The following is a 15,442-nucleotide window of genomic DNA, read 5'->3' on the forward strand; positions in this document are numbered from 1 at the left end:
TTTCTCTATTCCATTCAATGTACTTATACTCTTAATCTTGATATAATTATTATTAGTTGTGTATATTATTTATTGCTTTGATTTATTAGAAGGCGAGATTCTTTCGTGGATCAATAGCCTGGTAAATTGGACAATAGTGATATACATTGGCGAAGTAATAATTAGTTGATAGAATCCATGTCTCGGTTTTTTGAGATAAATGATACTCCTTTATGAAAGCTTATAAGTTTTCATGTGTAAACCCGGCCGGTGAATTTTGTATCCGACACATGAAATAAGTTAAGTGAAAGTCTAAAGGAAGTAATCAATAAATTAAATTGTCAGTAATTTAATTTGATTGGTTAGTATCTGAATCCTAACATGGGAAGTTAAATAAGGTTTTATGGAAGAATTTTAAAATTGAACTAAGGAGTGCAATTACGAATTTTAGTGGAATAATTCGTAATTTATTATGGAAAAAATTAATTTCAAATTTCGAAATTGATTCCGTAATAGGAAGCCTTGTTAATTAAATTTTGTGGTCCCTATTGTGCCTAAATAATAGTAAATAAAGGAAACATTTCCTTAGTGGAAGAAGAAAACCTAACAGGTTTTGGAAAGGGGCTTTAACCTAAAAAAACGTAGCTATATATACATGGGATATGGCTGGCCGTTTTTTACACTGAAGAACCACACCTTTTTCTTCCTTGAATTTCACCCACCCGAAGTTCTCTCTTTTCGGATATTATTTGGGTAACACGGTAGAAGACTGTGAAAGTTTGCTGAGGTCTTGCAACTCTAGAACTGGAGACGGATATTGATTTGCTTTGTTCACGCTTCAAGAGGTAACTCGAATAATCTCCGTATGTACTAATTGTTTAATTCACACGTAAATATGATACAGTGATTGCATCCGCTGCGATATATACTCCAACAGAAAGAACAAACATAGTTTAATCATAAAGTATTACTAGTTGAAGAAATCAGCTACCATGGATACTTGCCATGGATTAGAAGCTGCAGATCTAAATTTCAGAGAGAGAAGGAAAATGGCGAGATATTTCTGAGGAAGAAGAAGCACTGTTTTATTGCTCTGTTAACTACTGTATATGTACATGTACAGTATATATAATTAACCAAATCTAATTTTTGACTAGAGTTAAAACTGAGCTAACTTGAGTTACACTAACTCAACTCTAAGTAAGTTAGTTACAGCTAATCTAACTAACTAATGAAGTCTAACCACCACAATCATCACTAGTCTCAACACTCCCCCTCAAGCTGTGGGGTATGAACAAATTTTCAACTCCCAGCTTGCTAAGTAAAGAGTAGTGCTGGACTTTCCCTAGACCTTTAGTAAGTATATCTGCCAATTGCAACTTGGTGTTAATATGATGAGTCTGAATAAGGCCTTGCTGCAATTTTTCTCGCACAAAATGGCAATCAAAGTCAATGTGCTTTGTCCTCTCATGGAAGATGGGATTTGCAGCTATCTGAATGGCTTCTTTGTTGTCACAATGCAAGTGAATAGGCAGCTGAATCTGGACTCCAACTCCTTGAATAGTCCTCTAACCATGACACTTCTGCCACTGTGGATGCCATGCTTCTAAACTCTACTTCTGCTGAACTTCTGGAGACTGTATTTTGTTTCTAGACTTCCACGATATCAAGGAATCTCCAAACTTGACCAGATACCCTGTGACTGATTTCCTAGACTAGGGACAAGTAGCCCAATCTGAGTCACAAAATGCAACCAAGCTTTCAGATTGCTATGAAGACATCAATAGTCCTGATCCTGGTGCATTTTTGATATACCTAATCACCCTCAATGCAGCATCCATATGTGATCTTTTAGGTTTATGCATGAATTGACTGAGAACCTGGACAACATAGGCTATGTCAGGCCTTGTCATGGTTAAGTATAGCAACCTGCCTACTAACCTTTGATAAGGTTCAAGGTCAGGTAATACATTATCCTTCACTCCTGCCTTTGTAATATCTTCAGGAACTAGAATAGCTTCATCAAATTCTGCTGTAGTCAGTCTCTGATTGCATTCCAATGGAGTGGATATTGGCTTAGCTCCCCCTAGCCCAGAATCAGTTATCAAGTCTAGTGAATTTTCTTTGATTCATCAAGTNNGTCAGTTGTAGGTTGTGCCCAGTCATAAAGCGCATCCTCGGGCACAAGAGGTGCCACTTCTCTGACATCTAAGTCAGCTTGCTCATTCCTGATGTTTCCGTTGGCGTCGTTTACGTCACCCATGTCAAATTCGAGTTGGTGTGTTGGTTGAGTTTGTTGAAGTCCTTTGTTGGCACGGTTCAAAGCCCTGAATATGTTCTCGGGGTCTGAGAGTCCTTCTAGTAGTTCTCCAGTCCTCGAAGAATTTCTAGGCATACACCTGCTTTCCACAAGATTTCAAACGTTAGAATTTCAATGAAAAGATTGATATAGAGAAAACTGACTACACTTAGAATTTTTTGGATTTCTTTCAATTGTAATTGATAACACCGTAGGTCCCCGACAACGGCGCCAAAATTTGATCACGCTCAACTGAGTCTCACAAAAGACTATGCGGGCGTTGCAAATATAATCTGAGTATTATTGCCCAGAGTCGAACCACAGGGAACTAACCTATCAATCACTACTGTCAGATTTACTAAATTCACACAATCTGTTTTCCCAAACTTTTTGATTCACAATGGTTGATTTTCTAACAACTAAAGACTGAAAGTAATTAACAACTTAAAATTAACTAAACTTGATGTGTAAACAGTAGGAATAAGGTCTAGGGTAATGGTTTCCCCCGTTGGGACTTTCCTTGGTTGTATATGTCTTATAACTATGATTTAGTTATCTCTATCAATCATGAACGCTCCAGCTATCATAAATCTTTCTCAAGTAAGTATGATAATTTACTAGACGCACTCTCTCAAGCTACGCTAGTTAGATTCTCAATACAGTTCACTTAGATTGCTCCCGAGGTATCGTTATCTCTAATCCAACCTCTAAACCCTCGGTTATGACTCTCGTCTATACTCCGGGAGTGATGTTGTTCATACAATCACCTAAATATGCACTCTCTCTCAAGTAGATACATACTAAATAGGAACGGATAATTGAGGGCCCTTCAACTAACCACAATCAAAACATGGATGAACAAATAGAGATTACAACGAAATCCAACTATATTAATAAAACAACCAAGTCATTCCCAACGGGTTCCACCAAAACCTTAGATTAAGGTATTTAGCTACTCATAACAATGGGGAAATAATCTACGAAAAGATTGATAATTGTAAATTGCAAGAAAATAAGAGAGAATAAGAACAATGATGTTTTGGGTGATCTCTTACACTTGTTTCTCTTGCAAAATAATCTCCAAAATAAGCCTAACCTAGCCTTGGGCGAGTTTCCTACATATTATAAGGATTTTACAAAAGCTTTCCCGAGTTGACACTTTGACCCCTCAAATTTCTGGGCTGTGCACGAGCCACCGCGGCCGTGGCGTCGACCGCGGACACCTCTGTAGAAAACCGCAGCGCTGACCGCGGCTCCGATCACGGGAAGCACTGAAGGTCTTTTTTTCTCCGCGTCACTTCTCTCATTTGCTCTTTTGTGTTCGGGTGCTTCTTGAATGGGTGATTTCTTCACGTTTTTGCCTCCAAACACTTCATTTTTGCTTCCTCACATCTTGTATTCCCTGCGAAACCAAATAGCATCAATTAAAGCATTTTATTGGCAACTTACCTTACAACACAACAACAAAGCATGGGTAATTATGGCGTAAATAACAACTATATAGCCTATTATCATATATCCCATGATCACTGCAGGTAAAGCTCTGGCTGAGAACTTGTCTTGCCTTCTGACATTCACAACATAGCATAGGCACCCAAACACCTTCAAATGGTCCAAAGAAGGTTCAGTATTGAACAACTTTTCATATGGAGACTTACCCTTTAGAACTGTGATGGTATCCTGTTGATGATGTGCACTGCTGTAAGAACACACTCACCCCAAAATTTTAAAGGAATAACAGCTTGAAACCTTAAAGCTCTTGCTACCTCCAGAATATATCTATGTCTCCTCTCCACAACACCATTCTGTTGTGGAGTATATACACATGTTGTTTGATGAATGATCCCCTGTGATTCTAAGAAGTGTCTCACATCTGAGTTGACAAATTCTGATCCATTATCTGTTCTAATAGCTTTAACAGACCAGTTGAACTGTGTATGAATCATGGAAATTAGTCCCTTCATCAACCAACAAGTTTCATCTTTGGTGTTCATCAGAAATAACCAAGTGCTTCTAGAGTAGTCATCAACAATAGTAAGAAAAAATCTTTTATTGTTCAAATGGACACTTTGTTCTACTGGTACTAACAGGAAATGGCAATCTAGTTTGCCTAGCTAATGGACAAACAGAACAATCAAAACATATAGTCTCTGATCCTTCCTTTGTAAAATGCTGCTTGAGCTTGCCAATTTTCTTAATAGCTTCCATAGGCATGTGTCCAAGTCTTTGATGCCAGATCCTCAAATTTATTGAGCTCTGCTTATTCTGTGTTGAAGTCTGCATAGCTGTGGTATTTACAGTTGGTGTAGGTGATTGCCTCTTATGGAGACAGCTCTTAAGAATATATAGTCCATTAGCTTCACTACCAATCCCCAACACCTTGCTAGTGTGGAGGTCCTGAAACACACATAGATCAGGAAAGAATACAGCCAAGCATTGCAACTCCTTAGTAAGTTTGGAAACTGACAGCAGGTTATACTTAAAATGTGGAACATGAAGCACATCACTAATTCTGCAATCTTTGAGAATATTAGCTGATCCTCTATGAGTGATTTTAGCTAGGTTTCCATTTGGTAAGTGAACTGAGCTACTACTGTCTAATGGAGTGATATTACTCAGCAAGTCAATAGTTGAAGTCATGTGATTTGAGGCTCCACTATCTATAATCCAGTCTCCCTGATTCAAAAAGGTCATTAGACAAGTGATATTACCTGACTCAAGATCTGCTGCATTAGCTTTCACCTCTATAGGCTTGCTATTTAGAAGTTGCAAAATCTGCTGGTACTGTTCTGGAGTGAAGGTTTGTGCAACAGGAGTTGGAATTGGCATGCATTCTGCAGGTGCAGTCTGTTCAACTGCTATGTTAGCTGCAGCTTGTGTGTTGTATTTCTTCCTGAACTTGTTATCATTCGGATATCCCACTATTTTGTAGCAAATCTCCTTAGTATGTCCCTTCATTTTACAGAAATAACAGAAAAGGTTGTAATTCTTCCTTATCTTCTGTTGGTTTCCAGCCCTATTAGCCATTAGTGTTGTCATTTCAGCATTGTCCAAGCTAGCAGAAGCACTTGCCATAGTTCTTTGGCTCTCACGTTCCATTAACATAGAATATCCCTTGTTCACTGATGGTACTGGCACCATCATCAGGAGTTGACTACGAGCTTGCTCATAAGACTCATTAAGTCCCATCAGAAATTGCAGAAGCTTTTGACGCTCCATAAACTGAACAAAATCACGAGAATTTGCAGCATCTCGACCAGGAATTGGTGCTAAACTGTCAAATTCTGCCTAAAGTACTCTCAATTTTGAGAAGTAAGTGGAAATTGAGCTAGTACCTTGCCTAGCTGTAGCAATTTCTCTATGGATCTGAAAAATCCTAGAGCAATCGACCTTATCGAAACGTTCCTTTAAATCATCCCAAACTTCACTAGCATTCGAGGAATACACCAAACCACTCAGCAATTCCGGTGAAATGCAGTTCATCAACCAGGATAGGACAATCGCATTGCATCGTTCCCAGAGGTCAATGAGATTCGTACCGTAATTTTCCTTTTTGCATGTTCCGTTGATGAACCCTAGCTTGTTTCGACCTAAAATTGCAATCCGCATTGCTCGACTCCACATAGAGTAGTTTTCTGGCCCTTTCAATTGTAGTGAAATCAAAACTGCTCCTGAATTGTCGTTGGAATTCAGGTAGAGTGGATGATTATGACCTAGCTTCTCCGGTTCAGTGTTGTCAATCGTCGCCATTGTTGATCCTTCAAGTGAGCTTCGTGAAATCGGAATTGAGGAAGGAACTAAGACCACACTAATGGTCGTGTGGCTCTGATACCATGAAGAAATCAGCTACCATGGATACTTGCCATGGATTGGAAGCTGCAAATCTAAGTTTCAGAGAGAGAAGGAAAATGGCGAGATATTTCTGAGGAAGAAGAAGCACTGTTTTATTGCTCTGTTAACTACTGTATATGTACATGTACAGTATATATAATTAACCAACTTTAATTTTTGACTAGAGTTAAAACTAAGCTAACTTGAGTTACACTAACTCAACTCTAAGTAAGTTAGTTACAGCTAATCTAACTAACTAATGAAGTCTAACCACCACAATCATCACTAGTCTCAACACTAGTCAATTAACAAGGATTCATCTATTTGTACAGAAGAGTTTAGTCATGAATTTTTCAAAGTCCTTATGAATTCGTGACTCAAACTCCATAATTTCTTGACCTTCACACTTGATCTCGAACTTAGAATAAAATAATTCGTCAACACGCGTTGTTGCTTTAGGCGCGCTTTAATAAATTATCCTTATACTTATGGGTACGATTCTCGTGGCATAACCGTGACACTTAATTCCAAATTCAAGTACACGTTCGCATAACTTGACCTTATAACTTAAAAGTAACAATAAAATTAAACATGTTGTAAATTACAGGTGCGTTTCAAGTGGCGTGATTTACAATGTGTATAAAACGACAAGTGTGCGACATCGTAACTTGTATGAAATAAATTCCATAATTACTAAAATATATAATTAAAAGCAGTAGGAAGGCAAAGATGCACCTAGGTTTAAAACATGTAATAATCAGATAACTAAGCCAAGTTTAATAGTAGAGCGACCGTGCTAAAACTACGAAATTCGGGAGTGCCTTATGCCTTCTCCGGGTTAACAGGATTCCTTAACCGGTCTTTTGTGTTTCGCAAACTTATACGGAGTTAAATTTTCCTTGATTTGAGATTTGAAATAATTGGTGACTTGGAACACCGTAATTAAATAATTTCGAGTGGTGATTCTAAAAATAAAATAAAATAAATCTCATTTCAATAATGTCACATAAATTAGAAAAACTCTTTTCCCCGTAAAAAGGAGGTGTGATAGTACATTTTATATTTTCTCATGTTGTAAAATTTATAAAGATATTATTGTTGAAATAACAAAATCAAGTCAGGTCATTATTCTAGAGACTGACCGGATTATTTCTTCTCTCTCTTAGATTGTTCTAAGGTTTTCTTCGATTTTCTTCTCTCATGTCAGATTAACATGAGCCATGAGCATGGACTTAGATTCCTCTCGATTTGAGCTTTACTCCGGTGTTACCCTTGCACGGAGTTTTGTCGTGAACCGTTGGGTTGGGATTAACCAATAGAGAGAAACATGTTACAGTCAATTGCTCAAGAGTTTGTATCAATCTCACGTCTTGTCATCAAATAACAAAGTAAATTTTGTTCCACAAACTCTCCGATAGCTTGGAGCCTCCTAAGCCTAGAGTATACGAATTCAGGCCGTTTGGATGGGCTTTTAAGCTGGTCAAATCAGCTTTTAATCTCTTTTTAAATTTTTTCAGTGGTTGACAAAGTTTAAAAGTGGTGAAAATAAGTTAAAAATTACTTAAAACAAATCAAAAATAATAAGCTGGGCAACCTCAACTTATTACTTTTTGGCTTAAAAGCTATTTCTGTTAAAAGAGATTTTTACCTAGCTATACTATAATAGAAACCTATTTACTATCTTTATTTAGGTTCCTTATTAATTACTTTATATACCTATATTTACTAGTTTTCTACAAAACCATAAAAAGGAGGAAATGAAACATATCTTAAATATTCGGTATTAGTTACACATAATCCCCTATATTTAAGATACTCTTCCTTTTTTCAAGGAAACTATATTTGTCTTTGTACTTACCCAAAATCATCACCTTTCTTTGTACTTACCCAAAATCATTACCGTAAGAAACCCACCGAACCCCAAAATCATCACACCTCTTTGTACTTACCCACAGTAAGAAACCCATTAATACCCATAATCTTTCTAACCCAAAAATCCCGCTTACTCACTCCTCTTCTACTGTTATCCCCCCCAGAATTGCAGATTCTTTCCTCTTCCAAAGCTGTTGATATACGATTTCTCTCTTTAATCGTCCAAAATCTCTTTCTTATTTATACAATACAGAAGAAATTCGAAGATTTGCTCTACAATCAAGATGTGGGTAAGCTTCACTCTACATTAAAGTTGGTTTTAGGTTGAATTTCATAATGAAAGTCGAGGAAGATGAAATTTCGGAATTGTATTACGATCGTATGATAAAGGTATCATAATTGTATCTGTGTTGTATTTGATATATCAATACCTAAGACAATTCTGATACAATACTAATACTATTAAAATACAATATTGTATTATAATATAAGTTTAGAGTCGGTTCTAGGTGGATGTTTTAAATTGAAACTTGAAAAAGATGAAGATCAAAGTTGTATCATAATTTAGAATTGTATCAGAATTTGTACCTAAAACAATACATGATACAATACTAATACAAGTATAATACGATATTGTATCAGTTTAAGTTTAGAGTCGGTTTTAAGTTGTATCATAATTATATCAGAATTGTGTCAGAATTCTTTCAGGATTGCTTCAAATTTGTACTTGAATTATGAGCAGTTGTGAGATCGTGACGAATTTCACAGTTTGTATCACAAATATATGATAATTATATATTAATTTTATTAGTATTGTATCAGGTATTATTTTGGATATTAATGTACCATCTACAAGTTATATACAATTGTGATACACGTATGATACAATTACGTTTTACATATTGATGTATCTGATACAATTTAAATACAATTATGATACATTTATCATACAATTCCTGAATATTTCTTCATTTTCAGTGTTGTCTGGTCTCCCAACAAAAGAACGATGCAATTGATGATTTAATAATATAAAATTATCGGCAATGGTGAGAAGAGAGAAGATGGAGATTCTGGTCATGATTAAGGAATTTTGTTGTAAAAAAAGGAGAGAGAAGAGGAGAGTGAAAAAAAAAAGGAAAGGATATAATTGAATCCCTTAATTGAAGGCACTAACAATGGGGTGGGAGCCTTTTAAGGAGCAATCTACACAATTTGTAAGAAAAACCTAGATACTTATTAAAAACTACAAAACATAAAGAACAATGGTAAATAAATTTCTAATATAGTATAACTAGATAAAAGTCCCCTGTTAAAAATTCACTTTTTTTAAGCCAATCCAAACGGGCTCTCAATCGGAGGAGCAGGCCTCCCTCCTATCAATGCCTACTCTGGCTGGTTCGAAATCAATTCAACTCCATTTATAACAACATTTTTGGCATTAGTTTTCAGGAGTTACCACGTAGTTTTGTACTACGCACTAATTGTACTATCTCGTTCATGGCAGATAATTATAACATTTTAACAAGGAGCTTAATATGAGCATCATGCAGTCAACTTTTAAATAGCTTGATTATGCAAATATTGTTTATGTTGGTATTTGATAAAATTTAAGTACTCTGATTTAATAAGGTTTTTGTACAAAATAAAAGAAGAGTTATAGGCTGGAACTGTAACTTAACCATTAAATCATATGCAGACAACTATATGGAGTGGGTAGCATTTCCCTTGGAATAGATGATAAACAAGTACACAGACAAACACTGCAGCCTAGCAACTACAAAATCTTTTCATTCAGATGAGCTGGCAGCTTGAAAGACATCATTTTGTGACAACAATAATTTCTTGAAAAGAAAAGAATCAGAACTTAACTAAAGAAGTGGCTAATCCTACACATATCAACAAGAAAGTCTACTCTTATTCAGCTACTGCACACGATTATGCATCGGGCAGCAATTTCCTAGTGATGATCTTACCTCAGTATAACACACACTTGTTGTTTTGAGAAACAACGGTTTTCCTTTTTATAATCCTCCTAACTGAGAACCACCTAAACACACTAAATAACATTTTCCATCTCCTTTGAGCTTTATCCAGAGGGACAATTTCATTATGAGCAAGAAAGCTGTTCATGATACTGTGTAGATCAGGCGATGTTGGACCAGGAAGGGAAGAATCAGTGGCAAAGAAAGGAAAATGCATATCCGCACAGAAAGGTGGAGTGAAAGAATCAGTATCGTCCATGAAGGAGTTGGAGTCTTGGCTAGGAAAACTCAATGGTTGGTCAAAGCTAACAACGTCCATCTTGTCTATATCATGCAAGATATAATCATCCAAGCTCTCTATTGAAGAGATGGATGGTAAGTTATCAGGTGTTGATGCAATCAATTGCTGATAATCGCATATGCTAACCTTTTGGGAAGTCAAAAGATCACTGCTGCTATCAGAATTGGCCATCATGGGTGAGCTTGAGGACAACTGAACAGTGGAAAATTGCAAAGCATAGTCCATCATAGATGACTCGTCCTTAAAGGAAACTACTCCTTCCCAGTGTCTGAATGCACCAATGACCAAATCACGAGCATCATCCTGAATATAACAAAGGATATTATTGGTTTAAACCAGATTCCTACAGAAGCAAAGGAAACTGCTAAACAATGCTCAATTCAACAAGCTAAGTTTGGACAACAAAGCAAATTTCTTGCAAAGATAAAAAACGGCATAAGACAGACATGGAAGAGAGAACTTTTAATGCAAAGATACATGCCTTTTGAGTTTCAGACAACTTATCAATAGGAAGATACTGACAATCTGAAAGAAGTCCCGTCACTTGTCCAACGATGTTAAAAACCACTCCATTCGATTGCATAGATCCAGATGGTCGGTACAAGTACAAATTCTTGTCAAGTACACATGTTCGAGCATGTTCCACTGTCACTTCCCACATTTTAGTGGACATACCACTCCCAAGAACCTGCAAGATTTCCATGGATAAAGTAAAAAACAAGAGTTTTCAGTTTATTCAAAACATGAGGGAACAATAATACTAAATCTATGGATCAACAAATATCTTAATCTCACTCAAGGTGTTCACTTAGACACTCGGTGTAAACAAAGCCAAAGTCTGGTATGGATCTTCTCAATGAAGACAGAGGATGCTTTATGACGCTAATCCACTAGTCAAACATCAACATCAAAAAGATACAAGGACCCAGAGGATGAAAGCAAAAAAAGATTCCATCCTGTACATTGTAACAACATAGTTGTAACATATACAGAAGTTTTAACTTGTGTTATATTAAAGAAAATCATAGGCGTCGAATAACCGCATAAACTCCGGTTTAAACAAAGCATTAATCAGGTTTTCAATAACCATAAGAGTCAACCAGACGTTTGACAACCATCATTATAGTCATCTTCATTGCTATTCAATCAATAACAAATTAAACTGTTGAATCAATCAAATGACATGTTTGTTGGATTCTATGATTAACATGCAAGATAGAATGCCAAAATACTTGCATTTTGAAGCCTTGCAGGATCAAGATAGAGTAGAGTCAGAAAATCTTTCACTGTGTTGACTCTTTCCTTGCTCAAACGCCTGTGGAAAGCTCCATCTTTACCAATTTTTTCCAGCCTCCAAAGTTCATCTGAAAGAGATGGGGGATGGTGCTTCTTGTACACTATGAAGAAAGCAGGAAGTTAGACAGTGTTTTATCTCATACTTGAAACTACTAACAGTTGTTTGATACCAGATGTTCCATTTGATTCCGAAAATGTTCCATCATTATCTCATTCCTTCATTTTGCCCTTTTAGATTTATTAACTCTGAGCTCATTATCAGGTTAAATATGAAGAAACCACTCCGGTCAACTTGGGTTTGTTGAGATAGTTTTTGGTGTTACAGTTTCGGTTTTCCGGTTTGAGTACAGTTCTTATAAAAACATCCACTTAACCGAGCCAAAAAACCAATAATGATGTTTATATCCTGTCAATGCTAAAAATGGATATTCGGTATTTTAGAATTGGAATAAAAAGTTTTAAAGAGCAACAGCATCTATCATTTAAGACTTGCAAGATTATCCTACCCCAAATTTTTTTAAAACAAAGGAGTACGAAGAACTTACACTCTCCACGGTGATCCCTAACTATGAAGGACTCCGTCTTTGCCTCTCTTACTCTGCTTCCTTTAAAGCTATCGACAAGCCTTGCCCCCAGCCTGAATCTACGACTTCTTGTCCAGCTTGAATTATCTGTAAAGGAAATATCACCCACCCAACCAATACCCTCCTTGAGATTTAAAAATGCATCCCCACTAAGGAGAGGTTTCTTTCCTCCCCTTTCTCTCACAATGTTGTTCTTGAATTCTTCTACGGTCCAATTGCCCCCTTCCTCACCATCAAAATCTCCCTCAAGCACCACTATTTCTACTTTTGCACAGGATTCAGGACCAGTAGAGACTACTTGCTCAGTTAGAGCATCAACTAGTACAACCTTCAGGCTGGATTCTTCTCCTTCTATTCGAGTTCCCGTGAATATAGGGGGAGATATGGAATCTAAAAACTTCAGCTTCAGGTTTCTAAATTCACAAGGGTATACACCTTTCGTGGAATTCCTACAAGAGGTGCAAAAGAGGAAGAAAAAAAACAACTACAGTTGAGTTATAACAACAGAATTAAGCACACAAAGCATCTGAATATTAAGAGCACCAAATCCAATAATAGACCTTTTGATACTTGTCATGTAGTTCCTGAGGGCCAATTCAACTTCCTCTTTTACCTGTAGCAAAAAGTTAAAATAAGTTCATTTCTTATTCATGAGGCTAATCATGACAGTTTAAAGAAAAGAAAAGGAAAAATTCCTGCAGACGCAAATTGCAAGTTCGTGTCCGATTTGACACAAGCGTTGCAAATGAGTTTTATTTGAAGCTAAACAGAAATCGAATAGGACACATATTCTTAGAAGCTAAATAGGAAAGTAGGAATGACAAGTTACCTTCTGATTTTACAGGAAAGTGTGAAATTTGGTTTGACGCGACTTTCTGGATGATAGTAGGATATATGTTGAGCTTAGCTTCCATTGTATAGAGAGTATCATTATGGTAAGTGGACTAAGACAGAAAATACTATAAACTAAATAAGCAACGGCATAAGATGTATTTATGTCACCAAAGCTGACATCACAAACCACACAGCTTGAAGCACTGAAACTTTTCTACATAGCCACTGGTGCGATCGCATTTATCATTCATGCTTTTTATGTTAAGCATCAAGAAAAGGGAAGAGGAAAGCGCACATTCGCAAATAAGAAAAGGTTACAGAGTGGAATCTTGGAAAATTAAACAAATTAGACTCTCAAATTAAAATTATGGGTGATGTCGTTCAAAGCTCATGACCATAAGCATAGGACTAGTACTCTGGGACACAACATTCAAATCTTGTGCCTTTCTGAATACTTTTTTGTTGCAACCCGACCTCTAAATGGAGAGGGTTGACACTTTGCAATTGCTGAGAAATATGAAACAGGTTACATATCACTCAAGAGGAGCTCAAGGAGATAAATCGCGCCATAGACTATGAAGGAAATAATGAACGTTCAGAAAAAATGAACTTACCACACGACGAAGCAATGGCTCCAAAGCTGGCGCCATACAGCTTTGCGCCTTGCGCATATTCATTACTTCCACAATCACGCTGCATTAAATAACAGAAAGAACGATCAGTAACAAAATTGCAGGACAGACAAATAAAGGGACAGGAACTCGGTGTATATTTTTTGGCAAATTCATCTCAAAATCCAGTTCACTACTACAAAAATGAATTAACGCAGGGTGTTTGGACTACATATACGAGCATTCAGAGAGTGGAAGTACCCACACATTAACCATCAACATGGAAAAAAGGTAATCCATAATCTGTTACAGGCACAGTAAAAAAGTAACAACTCCACCCACTTTTTTCATTCTACATCTAATCCATGATATGCAAAACCTCCACCGCAGTGGCAGAGCTAAGCTCAGGGAAGGGCGGTCAATTGAACACCCTTAATTGGAAGTTATATTGTCTATATAGGTTAAATATTACATTTTATACATGTATATTAAATCTTGAACACCGTTAGCTCAATTCCTGGTTTCACCAGTGCACTAATTGCCACCTTCTAAAGAAAATAAACAGCACTAACTAAGCTTAGAGACGATATTATTTTCCACCGCGGACTAAAACTAAAATAGACTAAAGAGATAATGGAAAACCGCGATCCATCTCAAATTTCAACTAATCCATCCCAGGAACCTTTCAAATATTAACCAGTTCATAGCTGGGACGTCGCATCACATCCCAAACCCAGATTTTCCATAAGCCGTACTGAAAATTCAAAATTACTACTTTTACAGTAATTTTCAAACATCCAAATTTTGATAAAATATACTCTCATAAGCAAAGTGTAAAACAAACTGAAACGAAAAGATTCATTTGTTCTCAAAGTAATTTATACTCCTTTGCTCCCAATAATTTTGACCTTTTGAGAGGAGGAACTCTCCGGCGACGCTTGTCCCCCGAAGAATCGGTGCCATCGGGTCGAGGGGTGGCATCTTGTTGCAGTTGCCTCCTGAGTGACATTATCAAAGTAGTCTATCAAAGACAATTGCACTCTTACGAATAGTTGTGGTTGTGCGTGGTGGAAAAGATGATAACCATGGAAATGGAATAATGGTGGGTGAGGAGACAAAAGGACCAACATGCGTTAGCAGATGGAGATGATTGAACAACAATTATTCAAGGGTTTCAGAGAGAGGGGATGTGAAATAGTATTAGAATTTAGATACGTAATGCGTTTGCATAAAAAAGGAGTACAGTCCAAAAAGATATCTGATCGTATGATTTATAAGGTTGTGGAGATTTTTTGTGCCTATTGTTTCTTTCCTTGTTGCTTTCTCCACTGAGATAAAAGAGACTCTGATAAAAAAAATATTTTTTTGATTGCTGCTCAAAAATATTTTTTAAATTATTTAATCAAACACAAATTGTTTTAAATACTTTTGGAAGGTAATTTTAGAAGCTTGGCCAAACAGACTATTGGTACATTTGTTTGATATTTGTTCTACTGTCGTTAATATTGCATGCCTAAGTGACGGAAAAAACTTACCTGCAGTGGGTATTTACATCAAGTATAGTTAAATAAACAATAGGAGATAAACTCAGGTCTTCTACGAATTTTAATAAATAGTTTTTTTTATAAGAGACCATTTAATTATATAGTAACTAACATTACATACTTCTAGGGTTGCCGTCATTTTCTTTGGTTTATTTCCCCGCAATCATCCTCTTTGCGTTCTTGTTGCATCTTGTATCATGTACTGAAATGACTCTAGAGATTCATAGTCCTCATCCTCCCCCTAACTTAATCTGAGTTCTAATCCTGTTTCTTTGTGAAATACCTGGGCAAAATCTTGTCTTCTCCTAC

At 36.6% G+C, this 15,442-nt stretch overlaps 2 protein-coding genes across 2 annotated transcripts; both read right to left on the reverse strand.

The window, feature by feature from the left end:
- Positions 1-1,217: 1,217 nt before the first annotated feature.
- On the reverse strand, positions 1,218-2,242 carry LOC109237460. The gene is made up of 4 exons (XM_019403767.1): positions 2,138-2,242; positions 1,803-2,024; positions 1,663-1,714; positions 1,218-1,534 (listed from the first exon to the last, which is right to left on the reverse strand). Exons 1-4 carry the CDS (start codon positions 2,240-2,242, stop codon positions 1,218-1,220), a joined length of 696 nt encoding a protein of 231 aa, XP_019259312.1.
- Positions 2,243-9,686: 7,444 nt separating this feature from the next.
- On the reverse strand, positions 9,687-14,892 carry LOC109237470 (calmodulin-binding protein 60 A-like). The gene is made up of 7 exons (XM_019403780.1): positions 14,498-14,892; positions 13,593-13,671; positions 12,705-12,757; positions 12,106-12,593; positions 11,501-11,661; positions 10,746-10,952; positions 9,687-10,567 (listed from the first exon to the last, which is right to left on the reverse strand). Exons 1-7 carry the CDS (start codon positions 14,596-14,598, stop codon positions 9,956-9,958), a joined length of 1,701 nt encoding a protein of 566 aa, XP_019259325.1. The 5' UTR covers positions 14,599-14,892; the 3' UTR covers positions 9,687-9,955.
- Positions 14,893-15,442: the final 550 nt, after the last annotated feature.

This window comes from Nicotiana attenuata, unplaced genomic scaffold (assembly GCF_001879085.1).
Source record: "Nicotiana attenuata strain UT unplaced genomic scaffold, NIATTr2, whole genome shotgun sequence".
Classification (NCBI taxonomy): Eukaryota; Viridiplantae; Streptophyta; class Magnoliopsida; order Solanales; family Solanaceae; genus Nicotiana; species Nicotiana attenuata.

Excerpts from the sequence above, each read along its gene's own strand:
- LOC109237460 (XM_019403767.1), bottom strand. The coding sequence starts at position 2,242 with ATGGGTGACGTAAACGACGCCAACGGAAACATCAGGAATGAGCAAGCT. Across the intron at positions 2,025-2,137 it reads AGGATGCGCTTTATGACTGG|AGACTGACTACAGCAGAATT; the intron begins GCACAACCTACA and ends GAATGCAATCAG. Across the intron at positions 1,715-1,802 it reads ATATGGATGCTGCATTGAGG|ATTGGGCTACTTGTCCCTAG; the intron begins GTGATTAGGTAT and ends TTTGTGACTCAG.
- LOC109237470 (XM_019403780.1), bottom strand. The coding sequence starts at position 14,598 with ATGTCACTCAGGAGGCAACTGCAACAAGATGCCACCCCTCGACCCGAT. Across the intron at positions 11,662-12,105 it reads TAGGGATCACCGTGGAGAGT|TGTACAAGAAGCACCATCCC; the intron begins GTAAGTTCTTCG and ends CTTTCTTCATAG. Across the intron at positions 10,953-11,500 it reads ATCCTGCAAGGCTTCAAAAT|GTTCTTGGGAGTGGTATGTC; the intron begins GCAAGTATTTTG and ends GAAATCTTGCAG.